This window comes from Xyrauchen texanus, chromosome 10 (assembly GCF_025860055.1).
Source record: "Xyrauchen texanus isolate HMW12.3.18 chromosome 10, RBS_HiC_50CHRs, whole genome shotgun sequence".
Taxonomy (NCBI): domain Eukaryota; kingdom Metazoa; phylum Chordata; class Actinopteri; order Cypriniformes; family Catostomidae; genus Xyrauchen; species Xyrauchen texanus.
In genome coordinates, this window is record NC_068285.1 from 29,912,230 (window position 1) to 29,926,337 (window position 14,108).

The 14,108-nt window shown below is 39.7% G+C and overlaps 1 protein-coding gene across 1 annotated transcript in view; it reads left to right on the forward strand.

Moving 5' to 3' along the window:
* Nucleotides 1–14,108, forward strand: part of LOC127650708 (CUB and sushi domain-containing protein 2-like) — a 467,844-nt gene that overhangs the window by 369,807 nt on the left and 83,929 nt on the right. Inside the window, exons 35-39 of the mRNA XM_052136305.1 lie at nucleotides 2,874–2,969; nucleotides 3,648–3,851; nucleotides 6,764–6,888; nucleotides 9,620–9,716; nucleotides 13,965–14,069. Of these exons, the coding sequence (XP_051992265.1) occupies nucleotides 2,874–2,969; nucleotides 3,648–3,851; nucleotides 6,764–6,888; nucleotides 9,620–9,716; nucleotides 13,965–14,069 (627 nt within the window). The remainder of the gene's footprint in view (nucleotides 1–2,873; nucleotides 2,970–3,647; nucleotides 3,852–6,763; nucleotides 6,889–9,619; nucleotides 9,717–13,964; nucleotides 14,070–14,108) is intronic.

The window sequence follows — 14,108 nt, forward strand, 5'->3', positions numbered from 1 at the left end:
AATGAAGTAAATTGGGTTGCAAGTGCCGTTTCATTATTTACATTTACTTGTGAACCTCCTCAGCTCCTTTGGTTTACACAGTGACTTTGTGCTGTATGATGTATGATGACATACTCAAGAAAAGGGATGATGTACTCATGAGAATTAATCATTTGGTTTCAGTCTAAAATATAACAAGCTTGATGACTCATAAAACCTAATAAGCAGAATTCAATAGAGCGGGATCCAATAAATAGGGCTCTCTTTTTTTAAACTGAAAATAAAACAGAATGAAACAGCAAAAACAGTCTAGCTAAATAGAAATCTCAAGTGAGACTCTGAGGTTGAAAGCTTTTATTCAGCCTTAATGGAGTTCAGTTTAATGTGGTCAGTTGAGGTGATTGCGAATTGAATCAGATTAACAGGGTTTTCGCTCTCTCTCTCTCTCTCTCTCTCTCTCTCTCTCTCTCTCTCTCTTTCTGACATTCCCATGACAACACCCATGAGCTGTGTACATTTCTAATTTTTTCTTCTCCCGTCACACCAGTCAAACACCCGCGATTAGCATATGGTGTGAAACCCTGTGCACTCAAGGAAGGTGAGCTGTTCGGAGGATGTATACTATCTCAGATCTTTAAATGCCAGTATAGTGAAGTGTGCTGGGTGCTGCTAGAAACAATGCACAGTTTGGAACATGCATAGAGAGAAAGTAATAGTCATGATTGACATAAGGCAGAAATTCTCTCTTATCTTTCTGTGCTAGGAAGAAAAGGCAAACGAGATGCAGTGTATGTCACTGCTGGTATAAGCACAGTTGTCAGATATGATGGATATTTCTTAACATTCTATGTAGAAAATCGCTCAAAGGGAATTAAATAATATGCACACGCAAACTGCAAATTTAAAGTGAAGTTATCCTATTTTATACAATTTATATTAGCGGGATAGTTCACCCAAAAATGAAAATTCTGTTCCTAAAAGGACAAAAAAAGATTACATAAAAGTAGGATTTGTCTTGTGCACCATATTTCAAGTCTTCTGAAACTACTCCATAGCTTTGTGTCAGGAAAAGGCTGAAATGTAAGACTTTATTTGCATCTAATCTGAAGCTGTTAAAAGCAGTGAGCTGTTAACGTGAGAGCTGGACCAGTCTGATTTACGATTCACAAAGCAGACTAAGCTAGATGTCATGTTCAATTCAGTAGTGTAATGTTTAAGTCACAATAGAAGGATTCCCCCACCCCACACCCAGTCCAGCGGCATAACATTCAAGGGGGACCTATCCACCACCCCACCTCTCCCCAACCCTCCCCAACCCAAACCATTTGAATGGCGAAACATTAAGGGGTACTGCGCCCCTGGAAGTCGTTCTCGAGTTATCAATGGAGAGGAAGAGTATGTGTGAATAATTGTGTAAATTCTGGTAAATATGGCTTCAGAAGACATAGAATACTGTGTAAAATGTGTATGGACTAATACATTTTTTTTTAAATCTCATTTTTGGAACTTGACAGAAGTGTTTAATATTATCTGTCATTATTAGGAAAAGAACAACATGACAATTCTTCAAAATTTAATTTGTATGTTCCACAGAAAACATCATATGGGCTTAGAATGACTTGAGGAAGTAAATATTGACAAAATTTTCCTTTTAGGGTGAATTGTTCATTTAAAAAAAAAAGTCAAAGATTATTATAGACATGATAACAGTTTCCAAGCTGTGTCGCACCAGGAATAGAATTAATATGGTCATCGGAAACAAACAGCAGCAGGTTTAAATCAGCTGTCAGGGTTGTCCCCACACCTCTGTCTCGACCGGATTATTAGCTGTCACTCTGTCGGTCGCCCACGGAGACCTGTTCTAATAACATCTCAGCATGCCAAAGGCATGAGCAGGAGTTTTGGTCGATACCAACATGGGTGAGAGAGTTGTGCAGTTTCATCTTCTCTGGCCACTGCAGGAATTTGTCAACACCAAACCTGATCTCTGCAACCCCCTTTGGAGCTCAGCGATGCCCCAGGGAGCTGTGGGTAGATTCAAAGCCTCAACCCTCACACTGTGCCACAGAAAGCACATAAGCTTAGTAATGAGTGATGTAGAGAAGAAGCTAGAAGAGAGCGTTTTGGAGATTGTGGTGTGGCTATTAATGGAATTTGGTGTGGGAGACATGCAACATTTGCTAGGGAAAATAAATAATACTTATAAACTAATGTCCTGAAGTGCAAAATTATAGGACATTTACACAAATATAAGTAAATAATGTAAAATTCTGCAATTAAAACATTTTGGAACGAATTCATTAAACATCTATCTTTTTAACAATCCACCTGCAATCCTGTTTAAGCAGGTGCTACATATGTGACAATAGGGTGCTACACCATGCATATTTAAATTAAGAAATTGCCATTCTTTTGAACATGGGGAAAGCAGGTGTTCAATAGAATTTTGTTTGAAAGAGACGTTTGTGTATATTTTCTAGCAATCATGGCAGCAGTAATTCATCATATGATGATCAAATGGAGAAGAGCAGTATAACTTGGCAAATACCCTAATATGCAGTCAAGTATTCTTTTGGCATTTTAAAGAGATCGATTTAGGTGCCTGCATCACAGTTTTATCCCAGTATAGTTATCAAGATTGTGGTAGTATGCTACATCCTTCACAACTGGCATGCAAGGTAGGTAATTGCGTTGTGCGAATTGTGTTAAGCACAAATGTTCTGGCTGTGGTTATATCATTACTTGATTTGCATATTTTCTTTAGTGAACCAGGTGCTAAAACAACACATGCAAAAAAAAATATATATATCATAATTTTTTAGTCAATTCCCACAACATGTTTAACAGTTGTGCTGTGATTTCACTTCCTCATAGTCCATTGCCTATTGTTTCAGGTGAATCATTGCCGCTAGCCACCTCCAACCAAATCCTCATACGCTTCTTGTCCAAGGGTCAGTCAAGCTCAAGGGGTTTTCACCTGGTCTACCAAGGTAAACATTCTCTAAAGCCTTCTTTCCATCTTGATCTCATTTCCAATTAACAGATCAAATCTTTTGAGAAGGGCAGTCCCATCATAACTAGTGGTTATGCGATACATTTTATTGAGAGAGTCACAGTCCCCTGAATTAGGGTACTGAATTATTCAAACAACATGGCCATGGTCTCTCTCTCTCTCTCGCACGCTCACACACACACACACACACATAAGCAATGCTCTAAGTGTACTGTACTTCTTCAGCAGAATTGAAATGAAGGCTGTTTAAGCATGCTTTAACAGCATTCATTTCTCTCTATAAAAGATAACCTGCATTTTAGAAGCTGAAGCAGCATTATTGTATTCTCTTGCCTCCCCTGTGATCTGAAGTCATACGACTGTTGGTTTCCTGCTGTGTCCTTAATGGAAAAGTACAGCATCTTTTAAAAGTATTAAAGTAGTGGTGTTCTGTGGCATCCCAAGCAGTTGTACACCGTACTGTACCTACTGTGGTTCAACCTTAAATTGCCAGTAACAGTCTGGCGCATGGCTTTATGTACAGTATAATGCATTGCAAAACATTTCTCAATTGTTAAGGGTTTCTCAAGGCAGTAGTCATAGCAACCTTAAATTTCTGTTTTGTACAAATTCATCTTACAAATGATGGGATTTATTTTCTGTTGATTTTGTTCAGCTGTTCCAAGGACCAGCGCAACCCAGTGCAGCTCGGTCCCTGAGCCCAGGCACGGCAGGCGCACAGGAAACAACTTTGCGGTTGGAGCTGTGGTTAGTTTCGAGTGCAATGCAGGATATGTCCTGGAGGGGCCCAGTGCCATAGAGTGCCTGACTGTACCCAATGCTCTGGCCCAGTGGAATGGCAGCATGCCCAGCTGCATTGGTGAGAAATGCACAATAGATTTTTTTTATTCTTTTATGTTTTGCCTTTTTTGCTCTTTTATGTAGAATTCAGTGGAGAGATGACATTGAAACAACAGTGAGAAAGAGAGGAAACGACATCAGGAAATGTTGCAAGCCGGAATCAAACCTCTGCTACCCACATGAGCCCACATCTCAGCTCATATGTGTCATAAGCATTGAGTGTTAGGCCATGGCTCTAAGTAAAGCTCAGAACTTGTTATCCATATTTCACACTTCTTCCTTAAGGATCATTATTCCAATGAAATAGTCAACCCAAAAATGTTAATTCTCTCTTCATTCAGCTACTTACCCTCATGCTGTCCCACTTTGTGTATTTCTTTCTTCTGCTGGAGACAAAAAAAAAATGTTTTAGAAGAATATTCCAGCTCTGTAGGTCCATTCAACACAAGTTAATGGTGGACAGAACTTTGAAGTTCCAAAAATCACATAAAGGCAGGATGAAAGTAATCCATACGACTCAAGTGGTTAAATAAATGTCTTTGACAGGTGTGGGTGAGAAACTCTTTAAATGTTTAATTTTTACTATAAATTAAAACTTTCACTTTTATATTCTTTTGTTTTATTGATTCACATTATTCATGCATATCACCACTTACTTGGCAGGGAGGATCATATTATTTGTAAAAAAAAAAAAAGGACTTAAATATTGATCTGTTTATCAACCACATCTTAAAAGTCTCTTCTGAAGACATGGATTTAACCACTGGAGTCATATGGATTTCTTTTTTGCTGCATTTTTGTGGTTTTTGGAGCTTAGATGGTCTGGTCATCATACATTTGCATTGAATGGACCCAGAGAGCTGAAATATTCTTCTAAAAATCTATGTTTGTGTTCTGCAGAAGAAATGAATTCATATTCATCTGGAATGTCAATGATGAGAGCATTTTCATTTTGTTAGCTTGCTTGGGAGAATAATCCAATGTCGTGTCAAAAAAACCCATTTAGAACACAATATGAAGTGCGGTAGAAAAAGTATGAGAACAAAATCATCAGTAAAATTGGAACATCTATAGAAGATTAAATGTTACACATAATTGTAATAATGGGATTCTAGACAACTCACAAGCCAAGATATTCAACAAAACTTTGTGGAAGCTCTCAGCACTTCTTGTCTATGGGTGAGGGCTAATAATCTTTAGTGCACCACCTACATTTCAGAGCAGTATAATGTGATGGAAGGTGATAGAGGAACAATTCTTTTTTTCTAGTACTTGCTGCCATCCAGTGGAATAAAATAAGACTTTTTGCTTGAAAACTGTGGACACAGAACTGAAATTGCATGCATTTAAACTTTAGACAAAATATAAAACCAAATATACATCATCAAATTTTAAGTATATGCAATGCAATTTATTAATTATTGCAATAATTTTTTACAATTTATATTATAATATAAAAAAGAAATATTTATGAAATTAGTCCACTGTATGTGTGAACAGGTAGATTTTAAATTTGACTGTGAAAAACTTTTGGTAAAATTATTATTTTTTTTTTATGTGAAACTGCTTTATCTTATCCTAGCTTAATATGCTGACAAAACTATAACCAATTAATTAAATGGTGGGCTTCCCAGAAAATTGTAAACTCTGTGACACAATGACAACATTATGGTGTTTGATTAAGCACCATAACCAGCACTACGCTAGTAGGGTTGTACGGTAGACTGGTGCTACGGTAGTATCGTGGTACTAAATCTTAAAAATACTGGCAGTGCCACAGTATTTTTTAAACAGTAGTACCATCAATACTTTAGTACCGTAAGTTATATGTGTGGTGGTAAATATAATTTTCTCTAAAACCTTCATTTGAATCAGACCTAAGTCTGTAATAAGATTTAAAATGTAGTCTTGTCAAGTGGTGTCCGATTAATGCTGTGCACTTTAAGAAAGTAAAATGCTGTTTAAAGCTCTGCCGTTTGAACAGGCTGTTTTATTTTATACATCAAGCTAAGAATGTATTAGGTAAAAAGTTGTCCATATGAGCCTTCTCCCTGTTCATCCATCAGTTTTTTATCAGATCTATTTATATAGAGCAACAAGTGGAATGACTAGTTTCTAAGAACCACCTTTGCTATGACAACCTGTGTTAAGAATTAACACACTATTGTGTGGTATTGTGATACTACTTGGTATTATGATACTTTAGCTGGTATAGTATCGTAAGATATGATTATGGCATCATGATAACCCTACTACACAGCAACATTGGCTCAACCAATGGCATGTGTTTGGGCAAAGACTATCTGTTTGATCAACCAATAGCAGATGGGGGGGGGGCTGTCCAAGGAAACTGAAAACAGTCATTGTTTGTGCATTTTTGATTGGTAATGAAAGTAGCACAGAAATTACACACTTCACCATTAAGGATTACATATTAACTTTGCACCCCAACCTCCTCAATGCATTTGCTAGGATTTAGCTCGGTTGGCTTGCCTTAAGGTGAAACATAGCAAACAGACTCAAGCCTACTCCTCCTGAGAGAGAGTTGTCGCTAATACACTCGCCCACTGCCTAACAAGCATCAACACACAGCTGTGGGCTAGCAGCCATGCCCTCCGGCACGTCACACACACACAAATGCACATGCATGATAGATGTCCTGCAGGTACTCCTTGTTTTGCACTGTATGCACACACACACACACACACACACACACACACACACAGATATTTGTGTGAAGCTGTTTACCTGTGCGCTCCACTGCAGCTACCAGATGCTTGACCACAGAAGCCGCAATGGGAAAGATGGTGTCCTGGAAGATTATAAATACTCTTGGGTAGTGCCGGAGCTTTGTGTGTGGTTGCATGTGTGTGTAAGGTTTGCTTAATCTGCCTGTTCTCTCATTCTTTTCTCCTTTTATCTATGCTACAGTGCCATGTGGAGGGAATCTAACCCAGCGTATAGGCACTATTCTGTCCCCTGGCTACCCTGAGCCCTACCTAAACAGCCTGAGCTGCGTGTGGAAGATCACTGTGCCTGAGGGAATGGGAATCCAGGTATGGCCATCTAGCAACAATAAAACACCTTATTACACAGCTCTTTGGAATATAACATATGCAGTGTGTGTGTGTGTGTATATATATATATATATATATATATATATATATAGAGCTAGCTAAAAATGTAAGCTAACTTGGTGATAAAAAGCAAATTGGATTGCAGATTAATAATAATAATATATACATTCGAAATGTAATATCATAGAGGGGGTTCATGTTGGTTCTATGTTGATTATTTTCTCACTTATATTGGACTATTCATCTTAGATAAAGCTTAAAATCTACATACAGTGCAAGTAACATAATGACATATTTTCAAGATTTGTTAAACACTCCAGGTGGAGTGTTTAACAAATTTACAATACGACAAACTCGTTTTTTTATTTACTGTTTAAAACGTATACATTTTTCATTTCAGTGCAGACCATAAAAGTTTAGAATTTCACAGTGGAGGTAACGCCACTAATCTACAGATTCTGAACAGTATTTCTACAGCCATCATTTCCTTCAGTCATTCTTCATAACTCTATCAAAGTTTCCTTCTTGGCACCTCTACAGGCTAATTCTAAAGAGTTTTGTGAGTTTCTTTGGCACCTACTGAGGCTGGTGTCCTCAGAGTCTGTGCATGAATCATCTCTAAATGCTGGGTTCGGTAAATATTACATTGTTGCAACTTTCAATATGCCTGGGATAACACAGATACATGTATCCTATGCCTGTGGTTATAACAGGCAAGATTGTAATGCAGATTCTCTGGGGGGAGAGAAAGTGAGCTTTAGATTTAGGTTCAGAATAGACCTGCCCCAACTGCAATCAATATGCAGTGGGCCCATGACTGATCCTTGGGGAACTCCGGAGCCAAATGTTCTTGCTCCCTGCCTTAGATGCATCCCAAAATATTAAATCCTCTTTGGTCGGAAGTACCTCAACTTTGAATGTTACATGGTCCTCATTGAAAATCAGCAATGTAGATGTTTAGTACAACAGAACTCAAGTAATTGCAATCATAAAACAGTATTTTAGCATAAAAAATCTGTAAAAATATGTTATTATTATTATTATTATATGTGTGTCTTCTTAACATGTCTTATAAGTAGCAGGATTTGAAAACTTGTAGCAGTGATATACTTTGGGTCTTATGTGAAATTAGGCAAGATGAGCAGTGCCAGTTGTATACAAGCGATTTTTATTTCAAGCAGCATCTGCACCCATCTTTCCAGTTTTGCCTCACACTGTTGGATACAGTTGTAATCAAATTCAGGTCTGAATTTTGAAGAAGTTTGGGACCGCATACTTAATTGCCTTTTCATATCCCAATTCATAAATGTCACGCTGTGGGAGAATTGGAACCATGCAGAAATTATTACAGCAAAACTGAAAGTAAGAAAGACTGATATGAAGAGGCACTGTACTCTATGAAGGAAAGAAATGCAGATTGGGGGATTTAAGAGAGATGTCACTACAATTACTGTTATTCTGCATTTATTATTTGTATTTTTTTACAATGATTTGATTGTGTTATAAAATTAAGCCACTTCATGAATATAATAAGGATTTCAATATGCTTCTTGTTTGACCAGTATGATTACCCCAAAAAAAGTGTCATTAGACTAGTTTTGCAATCCCTCTTTGTTGTCTTACTTGTAAGTATGAGGGCATTAAGACCGTCTGTAGCCTCAAGATGTTTTAATAGCATCTCTAATTAGAAGTTTTTAAAAACCTAATTAGAGTTGGTAAGTCAAGTTCATTTTGTGAATCACTTTAATTAATTTATATAAAATGGGAGTCAACCATGTGTATATGTCATTACTCAGAAATGTTCACTGAAGTCTCTGTGTGGCAGTTGTCATGTATCATATGTTTTTCTAGGAACATTACGTGTAGATACATTTAGCGGTTCAATATAATGTTATGCCTTTTATTGGTGCACATAATTGAAAATTTTGAATATATCTTTTCTTTGTTTATGTAGTGGAAAACGGTGGGAAAAACATATAGTCTCTTGACAAAAAAAAAAATTGCATTAAACATTTTTAAACATATTGACTGCATTGTCTGTCTGTTTGTAATGATGGTTCTTCTGATTTAAAAACAATAATAGACAAATGTCATCACTGATTAATGTAGTTTCAAGTCAGTTACCTGTGTACAAGTTGGGTAAGAAGCAGCGAAGTAGAGCTCTTAACTGAAGGCATTGGGTGGATTGATGGTGTGTTTTCATTTTGTGTCAGACAGACTGCTCATGACAGGCTGGATATAGAACTAACCCCCACCCTCTCATGAAATTTCCAATTCACTGTGTGAAGCAAGCACAAATAAATGTGTTATTTGACGGCAAGGCTATCAGATGTGACAATCCTCCAGCGATAGCCACAGTCATGCCACTGTGACCAGCCAATTTCTAGGCTTGTTTGAGGCTGGGGCAATAATAAATGTCAAAATATTTACTGGGCTGCACATTTGAAATGCTGTATGTGAATGACATATACAGCAAATGTAGATAGCCGTTAAGATTAGAAGATGACATTTCTTTGAAGATGTTATAAAGCTGACAACAGTTATATAACACAAACAGTTCCAGACATATGTATTTGGCATATCTGTATAACTTTCTTAAAACTTTAGAGCATTGATCAAATGCCTGCAGTCTAACCTTTACTTTAGTTCAATCCATTGCTGCTCAAAAAGACTCAAGTTTTATTTATTTTGTTCTGTTATCCTCTCTTAGATCCAGGTGATTAGCTTTGTGACTGAGCAGAACTGGGACTCTCTTGAGGTGTTTGATGGTGGTGACAACACTGACACCATGCTGGGGAGCTTCTCAGGTAAGCTAAAACTGTGTAATACTTCTATAGCTCATTTCATTACATAAACACACGTGGTCACAGTAATCCTGCTGTTGTTGCTTTGAATGCATTGGAAATTCCCTTATGGATTGCTTTTGTGGTTTCATTGTAAAACAAATTAACAAACAAAAACAAAAAATATCATTGATTCACTTTTGCAAACTGTATCAGCCACAGTTCCCCTTCTGTCACTCACTCAACGTTGTATAGAATGAAGTGACACAAGGTGTCTTCCTTTGGAGCCTCGCAAACCTCTGAACTCGAGAAAAGGCCAAAGAGAAATTGGCAGACAGAATTTGCATGTCCCGCCCCCGGACATACGGGCATAAAGTGAAGCGGGCGTGCGTATGTCAGTCAGATGTTTTCTGCAGAGCCGAGCGGTTGTGCAACAGCAAGCTGAGTTCACCACTGTTCCACTCACCTCTACTGGCAAGAAGCACTGCTGTTGGATCTGGCGGCACGTTTCCAGCTGCCGTTCTTTCTCTCTGCACGCTGTGCAGTCCACGCCCCTGGGTGCTTCGACAGCGCTTTCACTGCCTAAAAGTGTTTTCTCTAAAAGAGTTTGAGTTTTCACTCATAAAAGAGCATTACACAGACAGGCGTTGAACGTCCTTTTCAGGTCGCATCTTTTTAAAGATGCCTTTCCACCTCTGTGTAGTTCCTGAATGCGGTCATGATCTCTCCAAGACCGATGGCCACAGATGCTGCCTCGTGTGCCTGGGCAGCGATCACACTGAGGTGGCGTTTCTGGATGGTTCATGCACTCACTGCGAGAACATGAACATGGCATCGTTGCGGTCGCGGCTCTCCTTCCTTAAGGTGAATGGCACTTCTGCCGCCCCCCGCCTCGCTCGTTCTTCCCACAGGATTGAGGACAACCCGGCTGGCGATGAAGGCTTGACGACGGGCTCGGTTTCGCCGGGTAAATCCCCACGAACTACCCGCCCCCCGACACGCTCACTCGCTTCCGTCCGAGCTCGGGATGAGAGCTGCTCGCCTCACGGCCAGCCGGCATTCTCACTTGAGCCCCCGGAATTGGATGATGATAATGCTGCTGCATTGGAGAGCATCCAGGCATCTGGCGCAGAGAACTCGATTGGGCTGCCCCCTTCGGGCCAGCCAGCCCAGTCTAAGGCTGACGTGCAGATAGCCGATATACTTGCCCGGGCTGTCGTGAGAGTGGGCTTGGACTGGAACCCTCCGATCTTCCGACAGCCTTCGTAGCTTGACGACTGGTATCTCGGCTCATGGCGCCGCTCCCAGCCACGGCCCTCCCCCAGTACCGGTATTCTTCCTTAGATGTTCTGAGCAGCTCTTTGTCTGCTTTAATAGAAAGGGAATGCCGTCTCCAAAGAGAGGTTAGCTCACTGGGTCATTGAAGTCATCTTACTGGCTTACCCTTGCGGGTCCGAGCACACTCGTCGAGAAATGTGGCATCCTCGTGGGCACTGGCCAATGGCACCTCCCTAGCAAACATTTGCAGAGCAGCAGGCTGGACACCACCCAATTCCTTTGCAAGATTTTTCAATCTCAGTGTTGAAAGGTGTTTTGTCAGGTCCGAGCCGGTAGAACTCGATAATGCGGAACAGCCGACAGGGTTGATCCATTGCGCCTTCTCTGCCGGGCTTGCTCCCATGCTAGACGTGAAGCACCTGTTCCACCCTCAGGGGTGCTGGGAACCTAAGGTCTGTATATGACATCTCTTTTGGGGGTGTTGGTGAGGGCTACGTGCAGCCAAAACATTTGCCTCTAGCACGCAGAAGCCTGCTTGCACCTTTGTCGGCAGTTCACGTAACACGGACTAGTGCGTGGCGCTTTTGAATGGGACCCCTTGAGTCACTTAATTCGATACAACGTCGAGTAAGTGACAGAAGGGGAAAGTCAAGGTTAATGTTGTAACCTCAGTTCCCTGAAGGAGGGAATTAAATTTTGTGTCCCTCCTGCCACTGTAAACGGCCGTGCCTTGTTCTCGGCTCCTCAGTGCAAAATCCTGACTGTCAGACGCTCGCCCACTTCCCTTTATAACCGTATGTCCGGGGGCGGGACATGCAAATTCTGTCTGCCAATTTCTTATTGGCCTTTTCTCAAATTCAGAGGTATGCGAAGCTCCCAAGGAAGACCCCTTGTGTCTCTTCAATCAACACAGCATCTCGTTCCGTCCCTCAGGGAATGGAGGTTACAAAAGTAACCGTGACGTTAATGCTTTTTAAAAAAGATTTATAGAGCAGGTGGATGATTTTTTTTCTTTCTTTTTTTTTTTTTTTTTTGTGACATACTTTTGTCTTTGTGTTGCATTATGTGTTAACAGAACATATTACACAGTGGGTGGATGCTGGATTTCTCTTTTATTGGCATAAGAACCAGGCACAAATTTTACAAGTTCCAGAGAGAGACAGAGCGATAAATGAATAACAAAGCCTAAAATTAATAAAGGATAGCTATTATTGTGTGAAGACTAATGAGCCAATCAGATCACACATACTGGATCATATGGAATACAGGGAATTACATACAACTGGTGTGATGCATATAGAATCTCATTTTGGGGCTTTTCAAGAATGAATGTTTGGGAAAATAAAACAACTATATTTACTATACTTCACTTGACTGGTGTGACACTTTAAAAATGTAAACTCAAATGTATTCAAATAAAAATACTTAATATTCGTTTTGTATTGAAATCCATCATGACGTTATGAAACAGACATGTCTATACAGTGCACAGGTATAAATAAATATAATTATGATTTTATGTATTTATTATTATAATTTATGTTTTCTTTAAATGTATTTTAATCTTTTCTCATATAAGAAATGCATGGGACTCCCATTAGTTTTTTCTTTTATTTTTGTCTGTTAGATAAACCCTGTGATCTTAATTATATCCTTATTATATATTACTTGAAAAACACAGCAATATTTTAAGTGTAATATATATATATATATATATATATATATATATATATATATATATATATATATATACACTCACCTAAAGGATTATTAGGAACACCTGTTCAGTTTCTCATTAATGCAATTATCTAATCAACCAATCACATGGCAGTTGCTTCAATGCATTTAGGGGTGTGGTCCTGGTCAAGACAATCTCCTGAACTCCAAACTGAATGTCAGAATGGGAAAGAAAGGTGATTTAAGCAATTTTGAGCGTGGCATGGTTGTTGGTGCCAGACGGGCCAGTCTGAGTATTTCACAATCTGCTCAGTTACTGGGATTTTCACGCACAACCATTTCTAGGGTTTACAAAGAATGGTGTGAAAAGGGAAAAACATCCAGTATGCGGCAGTTCTGTGGGCGAAAATGCCTTGTTGATGCTAGAGGTCAGAGGAGAATGGGCCGACTGATTCAAGCTGATAGAAGAGCAACTTTGCCTGAAATAACCACTCGTTACAAGCGAGGTATGCAGCAAAGCATTTGTAAAGCCACAACACGCACAACCTTGAGGCGGATGGGCTACAACAGCAGAAGACCCCACCGGGTACCACTTGTCTCCACTACAAATAGGAAAAAGAGGCTACAATTTGCAAGAGCTCACCAAAATTGGACAGTTGAAGACTGGAAAAATGTTGCCTGGTCTGATGAGTCTCGATTTCTGTTGAGACATTCAGATGGTAGAGTCAGAATTTGGCGTAAACAGAATGAGAACATGGATCCATCATGCCTTGTTACCACTGTGCAGGCTGGTGGTGGTGGTGTAATGGTGTGGGGGATGTTTTCTAGGCACACTTTAGGCCCCTTAGTGCCAATTGGGCATTGTTTAAATGCCACGGCCTACCTGAGCATTGTTTCTGACCATGTCCATCCCTTTATGGCCACCATGTACCCATCCTCTGATGGCTACTTCCAACAGGATGATGCATCATGTCACAAAGCTCGAATCATTTCAAATTGGTTTCTTGAACATGACAATGAGTTCACTGTACTAAAATGGCCCCCACAGTCACCAGATTTCAACCCAATAGAGCATCTTTGGGATGTGGTGGAACGGGGAGCTTTGTGCCCTGGATGTGCATCCCACACAAATCTCTATCAACTGCAAGATGCTATCTTATCAATATGGGCCAACATTTCTAAAGAATGCTTTCAGCACCTTGTTGAATCAATGCCACATAGAATTAAGGCAGTTCTGAAGGCGAAAGGGGGTCAAACGTTTTGCATTTCAATGAACCATCTTTCTTTCTTTCTTTTCTTTTTTTTTTTTTACTGCAGGTACAACAGTCCCAGCCCTCCTGAACAGCACCTCCAACCAGCTTTACCTGCACTTTTTCTCAGACATCAGTGTTTCTGCTGCTGGTTTCCGCTTGGAGTATAAGAGTAAGACATCTGTTGCAAGTCCTGGGCATCTGGGCTGCA